Raw genomic sequence first — 13,469 nt, forward strand, 5'->3', positions numbered from 1 at the left:
TCCTCGTTATTTTGGGTAGGATGCAGGGACAGGACATACAGTGAGGACCGGCAGAGGTGCAGCCGTTGGTGTTGTCACCGAACTGGTGGACGTGGAAAGCACGCTGAGCGTTGGCGTCGTTGCCGAGGATGTTCCACGAGACAGTGGTGGGAGCGGTCTCGGAGGTCTGCTCAAAGGTGACGGTACCGTTGACCTTGGAGTCACCACGGAGGACAGCCACTGGTTGTTGTTAGCAGTCTCTCTATAGAATGATTCTGGAATGCTGGTCGAGAGACCGTGATAGGCAGAGAAAGAGCTCAAAAGGCCACAAGGTGCTCAAATGTGCTCACTCAAGGTCCCCCGGTCGATCACGAACCAGCGAATCGACGACAGAAATAGAAATACTTACCAGCCTTAACCATTTTGACGTTTATTAGTGTTTAAAGGTTATAGAGATTTGTAGAAGATGGATTATGGACGATGGTGATGGTTGAGAGAAGAGAGAAGAGAAGAACAAAAAGGACGAGGGAGAAAAGACTAGGCCGGGTGGATAATGTAATGCTCCATTCCCCTCCTCCCCTCATCGCTCACCTCATATTAGTACTCTCTCTTCTTCGCAGTTCTTCATCGGCGGGGTTCGGATCATGACGTCCCGTTGCGTCACTGCTAGCTACCACCTCTACAATTATATTCACATATATCTCAATCATAAATATAAACCTTGTAATCTATTCAATTGTGCAGATTGCTCTATTTTCCAATACATTTACTACTATTATAATTGCTAGGGTAGAGGTATAAACTGGTTCTCTACATAATAGTACCTCCGACCTCGCTGCCCCACCGCCAAGCACGCAATGCCGCCGTCATTCCCGGTCGGAATTAGAATCCTCTCCCTCTGCAGAGTATTACGGAGCCTTAATGTAGAATAGAAAATAGTAGAACAAGCATTCATAAATCGTATCTACTAACCGCCATTTTACAGGATATCATAATACAAATTAAGCCTCAACCTTCTGCTTAAGCAGGTTCTTGAGGGTGACAGCATCAGCAGCGAACTTGCTGATACCCTCGCGCAGCTTCTCAGTAGCCATAGCATCCTCGTTGAATTCGAACCGGAACAGAGCCTCGTCCTTGAGGTACGACTGCTTGGGGATGTCAAGCTTGACAGCGCTCTCGCTCTCCAGCTTCTTGGGGACCGCAGCAGTCGAGTTGTAGAGGTCCTCAAGCAGGTTGGGCGAGATGGTGAGGTAGTCGCAGCCAGCAAGCTCGGTGATCTCACCAACGTTACGGAACGAAGCACCCATGACAATGGTGTTGTAGCCGTGCCTCTTGTAGTAGTTGAAGATGGCCTGCACCGACTTGACACCGGGGTCCTCCTCGGCGCTGTACTCCTTCTTGTGCGCATTCTTGAACCAGTCAAGGATACGGCCAACGAAGGGCGAGATGAGGAAAGCACCGGCCTCGGCGGCGGCGATGGCCTGGACGAGCGAGAACATGAGGGTCAGGTTGCAGTTGATGCCATGCTTGGTCTGCAGGATGTGTGCGGCCTGGATACCCTCCCAGGTGGAGGCGATCTTGATGAGGATGCGGTCGCGCGAGATACCCTGGTCCTCGTAGAGCTTGATGATGTGCAGGGCCTTGTTGACCGAGGCCTGGGTGTCAAAGGAGAAGCGGGCGTCGACTTCGGTCGAGACCTTGCCGGGGATGATCTCCAGAATCTTCTTGCCGAACTCAACAAGGAGACGGTCGAGGGTGGCGTCAACCTGCTCGTCGACGGTGCTGCCCTCCTTCTTGCCGGAGGCGACGGCGGCGTCGATCAGGCTGGCGTACTCGGGCTTCTTGGAGGCAGCCAGGATCAGAGAGGGGTTGGTGGTGGCATCCTGAGGCTTGTACTTGCCAATGGCTGTGTTCGTTAGCATTCATTCCTCACTTTCAATTGTGTTTGTAAACGTACTTGCAAAGTCACCAGAATCACAGACGACAACAGTGCCGCTGGACTTGAGCTGATCGAGAGAAGACATGATGATTATAGGGTATCAATTAGATATTTAGTAGAAAGAGAAGAAGAGAAGAGGTTGAATGAAGATGAAGAAGAGAAACGACGAGAGAAAATATAAAGAGAAACCGTGGCGATAGGAGGGGTTGCCGTAGAATGGTGGGGCTATGACGCTTCAAGCACAACAACGGATACAGCTACAGGATACGGAGTACATATCGGAGCACTGTCTGCAGGCACGTTTTTTCTACTGCCGGATACCTGTCCTCCATGCGCCTTATTCCATTCCCTTCTCTCCCTCTATTTGCCTCTTCTTACCAATATCCGACGGCTTTTGACACTCTCCAGCTTCCCTCTGGTTCCGACTCCGGGGCGCACTGCTCCGGTGTACTCTCTCCGGAACCTCTCTCTCCGTATGACAGTAAGTGGAGTCGGACTAATAAATCCCCCTTCACCGGCACCCTTTACATACTCCTTTAGGTACATGGAGCCGCCGCTTTCTCTTTCCGGTATCATCTGAGTTCCCAGCATTTCTCAAATCAAGATATATATTCAAATACACGAATCTAATAACAGGGCATATACTTTTACTTCCCATTTATTGTGATCTCTACCGACGCTGAACGCAACTCCATTCATACTGAATAACAGCGGTTAGCCAAATGTATATAAATCGATCGATAGGACAGAACTCACCACTCGCCCGACCTCATCTCCCGTATATACCACCTGCGGCAGCGCCAAAATGCAACTGATCCCTGCCGTAATATTCTCTCCAGTGTCCCGGTTCGGATCTGTGTGGTGCAGCTGCCGGATCAATTCCAGCTCGAACCGTCCATCGAGGATCGTTTTGCTCCAGATCTGCTCTCGTTAGTACTACTGATGATACCCAAACGAGGAAATGGGAACCTACGTTGACTACTCCCCGTCGATGACCAGTAAACAAGAGCTCTCGCTCCAGCCACTCATCACTAACCCCTTCATAAAACACGCACGATAGGATGTTATCGTCGGCCGATTCGTAGATACCCTGGCGAAGCAGTAACGCGCCGTTGAGCGTGTACAAACTGATGCAGTTGCCGCGGCACACAGCGATATCACCAGTCACGTCGTTGATGCGAGCGCACTAGAAACATTAGCAAGAGTTCGCAGACGAGCATTTGGCAACTCACATCGACCGGTCCATTGGTCGAAAGCTCCCTCACGAAGCTTTGTTGGTTCAGATCCCAGAGGATGACCTGTCCATCACTGGACGCTGTCAGGAGAGTGCTGAATGAACGCGAGACTGCAAGAACTGTGATCGGCGAGCGATGGCCAAATAGGGTTCCTGCCGGTTGCAGATCAACGGATTTGCTGCCTGACGTGTACGTCCAGATAGAGACAGTGCAGTCCCTGCCGGCCGTCACTAGTGTTCGTGAATCTGCAAAGATGGCACACGACAGCTGGCCAACGTGGAGATGCTCGAAGTGGCCCAACAACTGTTTCAGTCAGCGACACACTATTATGGTGTAGCACGGGTTAAGTCAACTGACCTTTCGACTTTCTGCGGAGTAGAACCGGACACTGCCGTCAAAGAATCCCCATTCCATGTACTTGTCGTAGGTCGGGGGAATATTCAATCGTAGTGGAGCAGCGCATAACAACCGATCCTGCTTCATGGACAGCGACGCCACCCGTTCCTCGATATCAAGGAGCGAAACAGGAAGCTGTGTCAACGACTCTGCAAGCCGATCCAACCGTGGCGCCTTGTACTTCAAATCCTCCCGTTGCGGATGCGGCCGACTGAATATCTGATGCGGCGTTTGCCCAAAGTTATGAATGATCCCAATCGTAGCCAGCCGCTCTACCGGATCGTCAATATTGTCGATATCCTTGGCGCCCTGGTATGACAGGTGATGGAAGACATTGACTGCTTCAATGGCGGCATCGCCTTTCTGCTTGCACCCGAATACCAAATCGATCCAGTGGTGCAGGTTCTGCGTCACGTGGGGGCTCTCAAGGGCTTCGCGTTGTTTTGCGATAAAGATTTTGGGGTCGCCTTTGGCCCACGGTGGTAATTCTACCGAGTCGATGGCTGTGGTCATGTTCTGGAGGACTCCAAACTCGTAGTTATTCGCATTGACCAGGAACTCAGGAAGATAGAAGAACTCGGGGATCAATTCGCGCACATCTGACATGTTTCCTTTCGAGGCGGATTCCCAAGCCTTTGCAACCGAATAAAACAGACGGTCCGCATGGTCGAACGTGCCCCCTTGTAGGAGAAGATATGACTTGACGAAAGGCTGGAGACGAATAAGGTACGAGCTAACGATCATCGCAGAAGAGTAATGTGTCCCGTAATGGAATGGAGGCGAATCATCCCCACCCATTTCCGCAAAGGCATTGTATCGCTCTCTGAACTCAGCCTCTCTCTCCAACGTCTGACAACCCATCGGTTTCGACAAATCACGGAAACTCTTAGGATTGGTCAGGTCCAATTCCTCGCTTGTATAATCAGCAAGTACCCATGGGAAAACAGGATACTGCGTCAGGTCATTGAAAGTCCTCCCGGCAAGAGTGTTGACCAACATGAGGTAGTGGAAATTCGAAATTTCCCCTCTGGCCCATTTCCGGGTCGCTGGGTTCTCCGGCGAGTGGCCAAAGACACTTGCAAATTTTGACCCAAGAGTCTGCGGAGCATCTTCTTGGCTTCGGAGGGTCTCGAACCTCCGTATATCCTCTGGCCGCGAGTGTCCGACGCTTCCAGTGACCTGGGGAGCTTTGGAACCCAGCTGGCTCGACAAGTCGTCCCGGGCCTTCGATGAGACAAGCGTCAAAAGAAAGCTGCTACCGTCCGTAAAGAAGATCTCAAGCGCCACATCACGGAACAGGAAGCGTCTCTTAGACACGCTGACCAGATCGGACCATTTCCAACTCCTTGTCTCGTGCTCCTGCGGCTTGCGTTCATCGTCTTCCCGTCCAGCAATCATTCGAACGTACGGATCCCGTTCATCCGGGGGCGCTTGCCAAACATTAACAATTTCGCCATCGGAACGCTGGAAGAAGTTATCCAGGAGGTAAATATGATCCTTTCCCAGGATAAGGAGGCCCTCGCAAGCCTCCAACCCGATTATCCGAGACATGTTGCAGACATTCTGAACCTGATCGCCACGGTGCAAAGTCCGCATGACCTTTCGGTTCTTATCCTCGTAGTCTGCCATGACCGCTTTCGGATCGTCAATCATTTCAAAGCTGTCTTCCAGCATACCTTTGTTGTCTGCTTCCACAACTTGGGGGTTGCCCTCCCCTAGCGCCAGGGGTAGTGTGTCGCTACCAGAAGCCGGTGGAACTTGCGTGTCAATCTTAATCGCCGGTGGTTCTGAAACCTTTCTCTTTTTCGGCTGGTAATCCTGTCGCTCGTTGGACGTGTCTGGGACTACGCGTAGTCGCATCCGACTTCGTCCTTCTGTCTGGTCAAGGCGCCATTTTGTCTCTCGGTGTTCCGCAAGGACTCCTCCGAAACGATGAAGGTCCATTAATAGACGAGCAAAGGTCGACCATATGAACATCAAGTCATCCTGTTGATCTTGCAGGGACCGTTGGTATTTCAAGAATTCCGAGGCCGATATGTTGGATATCCAGTGTGGGTGCGTGGCTTCATGTTTGCGAATCGCCTCTTCGCTAAGCTTCTCACCATGAACCCACTGCTTCAATTTATCTTGACGTTTCGAGACGCGGACGCGTGCTGAGGTCGCTGTACTTGCATCTTCCTCATGAACGAAATGGTCCCACGATCTACCTAATGCTTCCAAAAATAGAGCATCAAGGTCGTCCCCTCGGTCAGAAATCCATTGCAGAAAAGCAGCATCTTCCATGCTGACAAGGGCGTCAAAGTCATCCAGAAGACGTTTTTGAAGAGGCACTGATGCATGGCTCAGAATTGCAGACATGTCATCCGGCTTCTGTACCAGAATGATCCGCCAAAGGCCCACGGCAGCCCGGCGGACATCTTCGTTCTTGCTGACTAGCTTGGTATAAAGCTGATAGCACAACAGCTGCAGATATTCTGAGTGAGATTCCTCGGTAGAGAGTATCACTGCTTGCCAGTAGTTTAGACGCTTTAAAAATGCCAGTGTTTCCCGATCATCTGCCTCTGACAGTTGGAGTAGCACGGCTCGGAAGAGTGTCGACCGCATCGTCGCAGTGGCTTGATTACAAAGGCGAACGCTCTTTAGCATGGAGATGTCCGGACGTTGCAGATATTCTAGGATCGTCCCCAGAAACTCAAGAGTAGCGGTTGTACCGTCAATAAACCAGCCTTCGTATATGGCTTCTGCAACGTGAGCGGCTAAACGTCCTAAGTTGGTGAGTGTTCTCGGTTCCAAGAATAATTGGGCCTCTGTGGACACAGCATCTTGCAAAGCCGAAAAAAGATGCTTCGTTAACCAGGAATTAAAACATGCCTGATGTTCGAGGAATCCAGGTGGCGTCTTCAGATAAAGGCCTAAACCAGAAAAGTCTTTTCGCTCAAGTAACTGGTCAGTGAATACGGCGAGAACGAGGCCCAGAATGCTTATTACAACAGGGTTATCCGTGGCAGTCCCATTTTCCTTAGCATGGGAAGGCGTAAACGCATGGTGTAAACGTGCGTGAGAGGGCGCAAGGTGCACTTGATCGGATGAAACGAGGATGAATGACGATCCGCGGCGCAGAGGTTTTTGACCACGGCTATTCCGTCGAGTCCCTCCTTGCTCCACAGTTCTTGTTCGTAAGTCTGCTGCTCCAGCCGACTTAGGGCGGATGGCCAAGCTGAGGTCATCCAGCCTGAGCCCGCCATCATGAGAGTTCAGCTCGACGTCTGCGTTGACAATATCCGAGCCAACAACAACTGGAAACAGCACACGGAGTAGCCCCTGTACGTAATCGGACTGCACTGCAAATTCGCGAAAATCTTCCGATTTGGCATGTACCACAGCCAAGAGTTCAACAGCAGTAGCTAAAAGGGAAACTTCTTCGATGGTTTGATCGACAGGTCTCGAAGCAGACATGGATGGCTTCGTCATCTGTGCCAACCGCTCCTTGAGAGACCCGTTGCGCTGCTCGAAGCTGTGTTCGGCCAATACGATCTTTCTCAAGCCGCTTCTCATCATTTCGGTGATCACAGGCAGCATTTCAGGAAAGACAACCTTCGTGTTGTCTCCTGCAGACAGTGTCTCTAGCAGGTTAGAGCCATCTAATGGTCTATCAACATCCATCGATCCAACATCCACGCCAAACAATACAGCGAAGCATAAAGGCCATAGAGCGGGTACATTCCACCATCTTTTCAGGCGATTTTGCAGGACAACGTATCCTCCGCTTCTGTCAGAAAACTTTTTGCTGTAATTGCTACCGTGAAAGACAACTAGACGGGCAAGGATTTTAGTTGCAGGAATAACGATTTCAGGATCATCCTCGCATGTGAGATACAAAAGCCACTGCACACACTTGTATTAGAGACCATGATCTCACCAAAAGGGGTGGCGTGTTTATGAAACCAACCTTATTTGTCACGGCACGAGCAAACTTCGTCAATGATAAGAGATCGTGAACATTGCAAAGAACGGAACAATACATTCGCAGCATCTCGACCGCCATGGCAGAGCTCGATACGTACTCCCGCTGTCCAGAGGAAGATGTTGATAGCTGCGGGGAGGAGTTTAACCGAATGCTCTTCTTTTTCTGCAATTTAGTTGGTGCCTTTGGTTTGTGCAAAGCGTAAGTAATGAAAAGGGCCAGGGAACGAAGCAAGTCTGCAGACAGGCAACTCTCCATAAGCGATCTGAAGGCCTTTGTGAAGAGACGCAAGCCATTTGGGGTGAAATCCTCTCCTTTCAGAGCTTCCAGCAGCTTCTTGGTGACGCCTGTTGATCATTAGCATGGGACAAGGGCCAAATTCTGGGAGATTGTGTGAAAACCTACGCATGCGAGAGAGGCGCTTTGCATTGAAACGACGATAAGGGCCCCCAGTGGCAAATGTACAAAACTGGGAGTAATACAGTTCGAGGAGAGCAAGTTCGCCGAATCTCCATATATCCAAATCAACCATGAGAATTCTGTATGCGAGTGGGTTGACGATAATAGAGCGATGCGGATGCTCAAAATCATACCCCACGAAGCCGAGAGTCAAGCGGAGGAGTTTGAAGGCCACAGCCGATCGCTCCTCATAACTGGAGCATACAACGGAAGTCTTTGGGGCTGCGGTGTAGTTACCCAATGGGCAGCCAAGCTTTTCACGCAGCAAGGCTGCGAGTATTCCATAGCCATTTTCCCGCTCCATGGCGTCACTGTTCCTCCAGTTATCCTGAACAGATTCGTACAGCGCCTCTACTGCCATCAGAAAGGAATCCGCAGTATTAGCCGCCTGGACCAAGCTCAGATGCACCGCTGCGCAGCCGCCAAGGCGCCAGCTCGCATCATCTAAGGATTGTGGCACCGCAACGACAGGGTCACCTGCTAAAACTCCCACTCCATGGGTTTGCGTCAATGCACCATTGATCGCAGGTGTCCCGCCATTGACAGCCACCGAATTTCCTCCAGCTTTCGTGAGTTGCTGTAAGTTTTTAGCTGCCGGTCGGGATAAACACCTGACAAGTTGCGACTCGTCGACATTGTTGCTATCATCGTCATCCAGAATGGCAACTGGGGAGACATTGACCAAAATTGATCCCTCACGAACTAGCGCACTTGCTTTTCGTCGAATTGCCGTAACGATATCGGAAAGTTCTTCTTTGCCAGGGTGCAAATGTTCATTTCGCACGTTCAAGGCCGCAGACGCTCGGTAAGTCTGAAACGACCCCATGCAGTCTTGGAAGTTGCCATAGTATCGAGGGCCAAGATTATAGAAAACAGAAATCATGTCATCACTATATGCCTCGTCCAACAGTATCGCACCTGCTAATGACCATCGAGAGGTTGATACGCCCTTTCCCAATCTCATCGCCAGATCCTGCGGAGTCCCGAAGAAAGCTTGTACCCGGGGTGTTTTGTTCGGAACACTGGTCACGGGAACATTCGGATACTCTATCTTCAGTTGTTCGACAAATTCACCGTCTATGAATAGCGAAGCTCGAGAGTAGGATGGCGGTCTGGGCTTTTTATGGACAAGAGCAATATGGTACCATCGATTGGGTTGGAAAGATATGGTCTTAAATCGGACACTGGGACGAGGGCCGCTTATGGAAGTTTGTAATATCAAATGGCGGGTCTCCTTTTCAAGGTACATAAGCAGAAAGCATGTTTGGCTCGCGTCAAATGCCCCAAATATGGTTGTATGCGTACTAGTATCAAACCGGTCAAACCGAACCCATGCTGATAAAGTGTAGCCCGCAGAGGTCGCTGGCGGGAACGTACGACCTAGACTAGAAAATTCCACGGAGCAGTAGCCATGCAATGACAAATCAAAATGTATGGATGGAGGTTGTTTAGATCGTTTTAACACGTCGAGTAGGAACCGCAGGATGTCAGAGCTACCGTGCGCATTGCGGTAAAGGGCAACCGCATCATCCAAATTGCTCAGTCCTTGAGCGCAGAGTAGTCGAGCAAGTTCTTGGTATAACGATTTCTCGTCTTCAGGACAGTCATTGCTGAATAACAATGGTAAGATGGAGGTTAGCATCCCAGTAGCATGTAGGGCTACAACATTTCTTTCTGACTGCGACGCGAGCTGGCAGAGACAAGCAGGAACCGCTAGTCTCTGGGCTTTATGTTGTCCATAGTTGAGCGAGGATTGCGCCAGCCACACGCGAAGGAAAGGCCCCAGGAGCTCGGAAACTTCCACGGTCTCCGATGTTCCCATGCCGTTGTCCACGGAATGTCGGACGTCGCCAGGAGATATGGGATCCTCATTCTGTTGAGACTTCGCGGCCAGAGCCGTGAACAGGCCAGCTACCGTTTCCTGGCAGAGTGCTGCTGCCAGAATTCCACCATAGAACTGCTGTGTCTCAGTCTCCGCGCTGCCCAGCTTAGTGGCTAGACTTAACAAAGACCTCTCCAACACGGTCTTGCCCCCACCGGTAATCTTCTTTGTAAAGTATCGTTTATTTCCGAAATTCTCCTTCAAGCCCTCCGCCAGGACCCCCAACGCATCCTTGTGTAGAGTCAACAGACCCTTCTTCTCGTCCTTGGGTAGTTCTGCATCATAGATATCTGCGAGCTTGCTAATGAGGACCAACAACAATTGGAAACCATTCTGATGTCGGAAGGAATCTTTCGCTTCCTTCGGGCGGTCGTTATCGATAAAGGTATGACGCAGCCGGAGCAAGCTTTCCGTTGCCGTCAGGGCGAGTTGCGGAGAGATCGGATCTTGCTCGCAGATGTTCCTCAACTCCTCAATCACAGGAGACAGCTCGAGATTGAGTCGTTCAATTGACGACGAAGGAGACAGCGAAGGGAGGGAGGTGGCCTGGTTCATTGCGCCGCCAAATGTTAACCCCGGCTACCTCTTCCGATGGCTGGATACCAACCATGAACCTCGAGTGGGCGTGACGATGAAGGCGGTCTGCATTGGTATGCGGTGAGTCGACTACTATTAGCGAGCTTTGGCCGCCATGTCAGTTGGAATGGAGATTGTTTTGGTCTTGAGCGAGGTACAACTGGTCAATGGATCAACATCGACGGAGAAACATGGAATTGCGCGCAGGTGACGAGTTCTGGCCGCACCGTTTTGTGAGGGGGAAACTGGCGGAACATGGAGAACCCCGTTAGTGACGATTCTCTTGCAGGAAGGGCTAGTATTCGACAAACAATATCCCACGTGAACTCACAGTCAAGGTATGTATTCTATTTTAAAAGCAATATTTTTCCCACACTCAGATATGGTGAAGTGTCCCAGCTTCACTATGTACTCCGTACGTACTGCTGCGGCGCTCAGGCGGAGGGGAAAGCCTTGCCTAGACAGAGCCGCCGCGCTATCAGGTGATGCCGGCGGTGCTAATTGGTCAAGGCGGGTATCGATAAGCGCTTATCTTACGTGCTGATGGTAATGGTACTGTCATAATGTGACATAAATGACAATACCGGCGTGTCGATCTCATTCCTTATTGGGTGTAGTCAGTCGGAGTTGAACCAAAGCACGCGACTCGGATGAGTTGATTGAGCGAATGTGATACAATACCGTCATCGATGTACGGTGTACGAAGTACACCTGGCAGTCATCGCTGGAAGTACCTTGTGCAGCGTTATGTATGCCAGGTACACAGTACAGATTTAGACCCTGTAGCTACGTGTACGAGGTAAATGCAGCTAGCGTTGGGGATAAGCGACTGATAACCCATAGCTGTTTGTCCGCATCATCCAGTTGTCCGCCTAATGATGAAGCACCTGGCGGTATTGCGAATCGTGTATCATTACCAAACAGTACCATATTTACCATATTTACCCCAGGTCCTTCTGCTCCACTAGCCTATCGGGATCGACAGCCAGCGCCAATCAAGCCGGGTCAGGCGGTCACTTGCTGTAAGTTACCGTAATCCGGTTGCATCATGTCTTTCTCTCCTCATCTGCCATTCCGACCTTCTCCAACCTCCCTCTCTCTTACTTATCCATCCCCTTTTATATCGCTCTCTTCCCTCTCTCTACTTCTTCCATCTTTCAACTGTCTCTGTATCATTCTTTTATCCTTTTCTCTTGAACCAACGTCTTTTTCGCCCAGTTATCACCATGAAGGGCATCTTCAGCCTTTCGTTGCTCCCGTTGCTTACGGCTGCCTCCCCTGTCTTTGTTGACTCTATTCACAATGGAGCTGCCCCTGTTCTCTCATCTATGAACTCTCAAGAGGTTCCCGACTCATACATCGTTGTTTTCAAGAAGCACGTTAACTCCAACTCCGCTTCTGTTCACCAAAGCTGGGTGCAGGACATCCACGCTTCTCAGAATGAGCGCACTGAACTGAAGAAGCGGTCGCTCTTTGGCTTCGCTGAACCCGATTACCTTGGTCTGAAGCACACCTTCAGCGTTGGTGAAACGCTTTCGGGTTACGCTGGTCACTTCCACGAGGATGTGATTGAGCAAGTCCGCAGACACCCAGATGTGAGTAACTAGCTTCACCTGGGAGCTCCTAGCTGGCATGTTCCTGGTCTTGGCATTTTACTGACTCATTATGCTCTATCTAGGTCGAGTTCATCGAGAAAGACTCCCAAGTCCACACCATGGGTGACTTCCAGATGATGGAAGAAAATGAGGTCGAGAAGAGTGCTCCCTGGGGTCTTGCTCGTATCTCCCACCGGGACAGTCTCTCCTTCGGCACCTTCAACAAATACTTGTATGCTGGTGAGGGTGGCGAGGGTGTCGATGCCTACACCATTGACACTGGTATCAACGTTGACCACGCCGACTTCGAGGGTCGTGCTCACTGGGGCAAGACCATCCCTAACAACGATGAGGATGAGGATGGCAATGGACACGGAACCCACTGCTCCGGAACTATGGTTGGCAAGAAGTACGGTGTCGCCAAGAAGGCCAACATCTACGCTGTCAAGGTCCTCAGATCTTCTGGCTCTGGTACCATGTCCGATGTCATCAAGGGTGTTGAGTGGGCCGTTGAGTCTCACACCAAGAAGGTCAAGGCTGCCAAGGATGGCAAGGCCAAGGGCTTCAAGGGTAGCGTTGCCAACATGAGTCTTGGTGGTGGCAAGTCCAGGACTTTGGAGATTGCTGTCGATGCTGGTGTTGATGCTGGTGTTCACTTCGCCGTTGCCGCTGGTAATGACGACGCTGACGCCTGTGGCTACTCCCCGGCTGCTTCCGAGAAGGCTGTGACTGTTGGCGCTTCGACTCTCGCTGACGAGCGTGCCTACTTCTCCAACTACGGCAAGTGCACTGACATTTTCGCCCCTGGTCTGAACATCCTGTCCACCTGGACCGGCAGCAAGCACGCCGTCAACACCATCTCGGGTACTTCTATGGCCTCGCCCCACATTGCTGGTCTGTTGGCCTACTTCGTCTCTCTTCAGCCTTCCAAGGACTCTGCATTCGCTGTTGCCGACATCACTCCTGAGAAGCTCAAGAACGACATCATCAGCATTGCCACCAAGGGAGCCCTCGAGGGCATCCCGTCCGACACTCCTAACGTAAGTCCGCCTTTTAAGAAAAAGAAAAAGAAGAAGACATGCTAACTGCGTTTACAGCTCCTTGCCTGGAACGGCGGTGGTGCCACCAACTACAAGGACATCGTCGAGGAGGGTGGCTACGACGCTTCTTCCAAGCATGCCTCTGCTGAGGTTACTCTTGACAAGATGGTCGGCAAGGCTGAGAAGCTCACCGAGGAGCTCGGTGCCATCTACAGCGAGATTAAGGGTGCTTTCGTTGCTTAAATCCGCTGCCTGGGGCAGCCAGTAATGTGATATATGGAATGGTAGATTGAGACCAATTCGCAGGCGCAGGTTACGCTTTTATGTTTTTGCTTTTGTTGATTTACGGATTCTGGGTTCACGGGTGCATTGATTGTCTGCAACATGATAATACTACTACTGAT

At 50.9% G+C, this 13,469-nt stretch overlaps 4 protein-coding genes across 4 annotated transcripts in view; 1 reads left to right on the top strand and 3 right to left on the bottom strand.

Moving 5' to 3' along the window:
• sod1 (superoxide dismutase SOD1) overlaps positions 1-401 on the bottom strand; it is a gene marked incomplete at both ends in the record, with an annotated part of 844 nt that extends 443 nt beyond the window's left edge. The window contains 2 exons of the mRNA XM_022549123.1: positions 40-219; positions 389-401. Coding sequence (XP_022399787.1) covers positions 40-219; positions 389-401 — 193 coding nt within the window. The remainder of the gene's footprint in view (positions 1-39; positions 220-388) is intronic.
• A 358-nt stretch (positions 402-759) lies between these two features.
• On the bottom strand, positions 760-2,010 carry ASPGLDRAFT_48452 (sedoheptulose-7-phosphate:D-glyceraldehyde-3-phosphate transaldolase TAL1). The gene is made up of 2 exons (XM_022546899.1): positions 1,937-2,010; positions 760-1,885 (listed from the first exon to the last, which is right to left on the bottom strand). Exons 1-2 carry the CDS (start codon positions 2,001-2,003, stop codon positions 981-983), a joined length of 972 nt encoding a protein of 323 aa, XP_022399788.1. The 5' UTR covers positions 2,004-2,010; the 3' UTR covers positions 760-980.
• A 578-nt stretch (positions 2,011-2,588) lies between these two features.
• Positions 2,589-10,409, bottom strand: ASPGLDRAFT_26697 (Beige/BEACH domain protein; the record flags this gene model as incomplete). Its single annotated transcript, XM_022543591.1, has 7 exons — positions 2,589-2,618; positions 2,675-2,839; positions 2,892-3,104; positions 3,151-3,456; positions 3,511-7,434; positions 7,469-7,860; positions 7,919-10,409. 7 exons carry the CDS (start codon positions 10,407-10,409, stop codon positions 2,589-2,591), a joined length of 7,521 nt encoding a protein of 2,506 aa, XP_022399789.1.
• Positions 10,410-11,656: 1,247 nt separating this feature from the next.
• On the top strand, positions 11,657-13,308 carry ASPGLDRAFT_36554 (S8 family peptidase; the record flags this gene model as incomplete). Its single annotated transcript, XM_022544703.1, has 3 exons — positions 11,657-12,025; positions 12,109-13,065; positions 13,123-13,308. 3 exons carry the CDS (start codon positions 11,657-11,659, stop codon positions 13,306-13,308), a joined length of 1,512 nt encoding a protein of 503 aa, XP_022399790.1.
• Positions 13,309-13,469: the final 161 nt, after the last annotated feature.

Source organism: Aspergillus glaucus, assembly GCF_001890805.1.
Source record: "Aspergillus glaucus CBS 516.65 unplaced genomic scaffold ASPGLscaffold_13, whole genome shotgun sequence".
Classification (NCBI taxonomy): Eukaryota; Fungi; Ascomycota; class Eurotiomycetes; order Eurotiales; family Aspergillaceae; genus Aspergillus; species Aspergillus glaucus.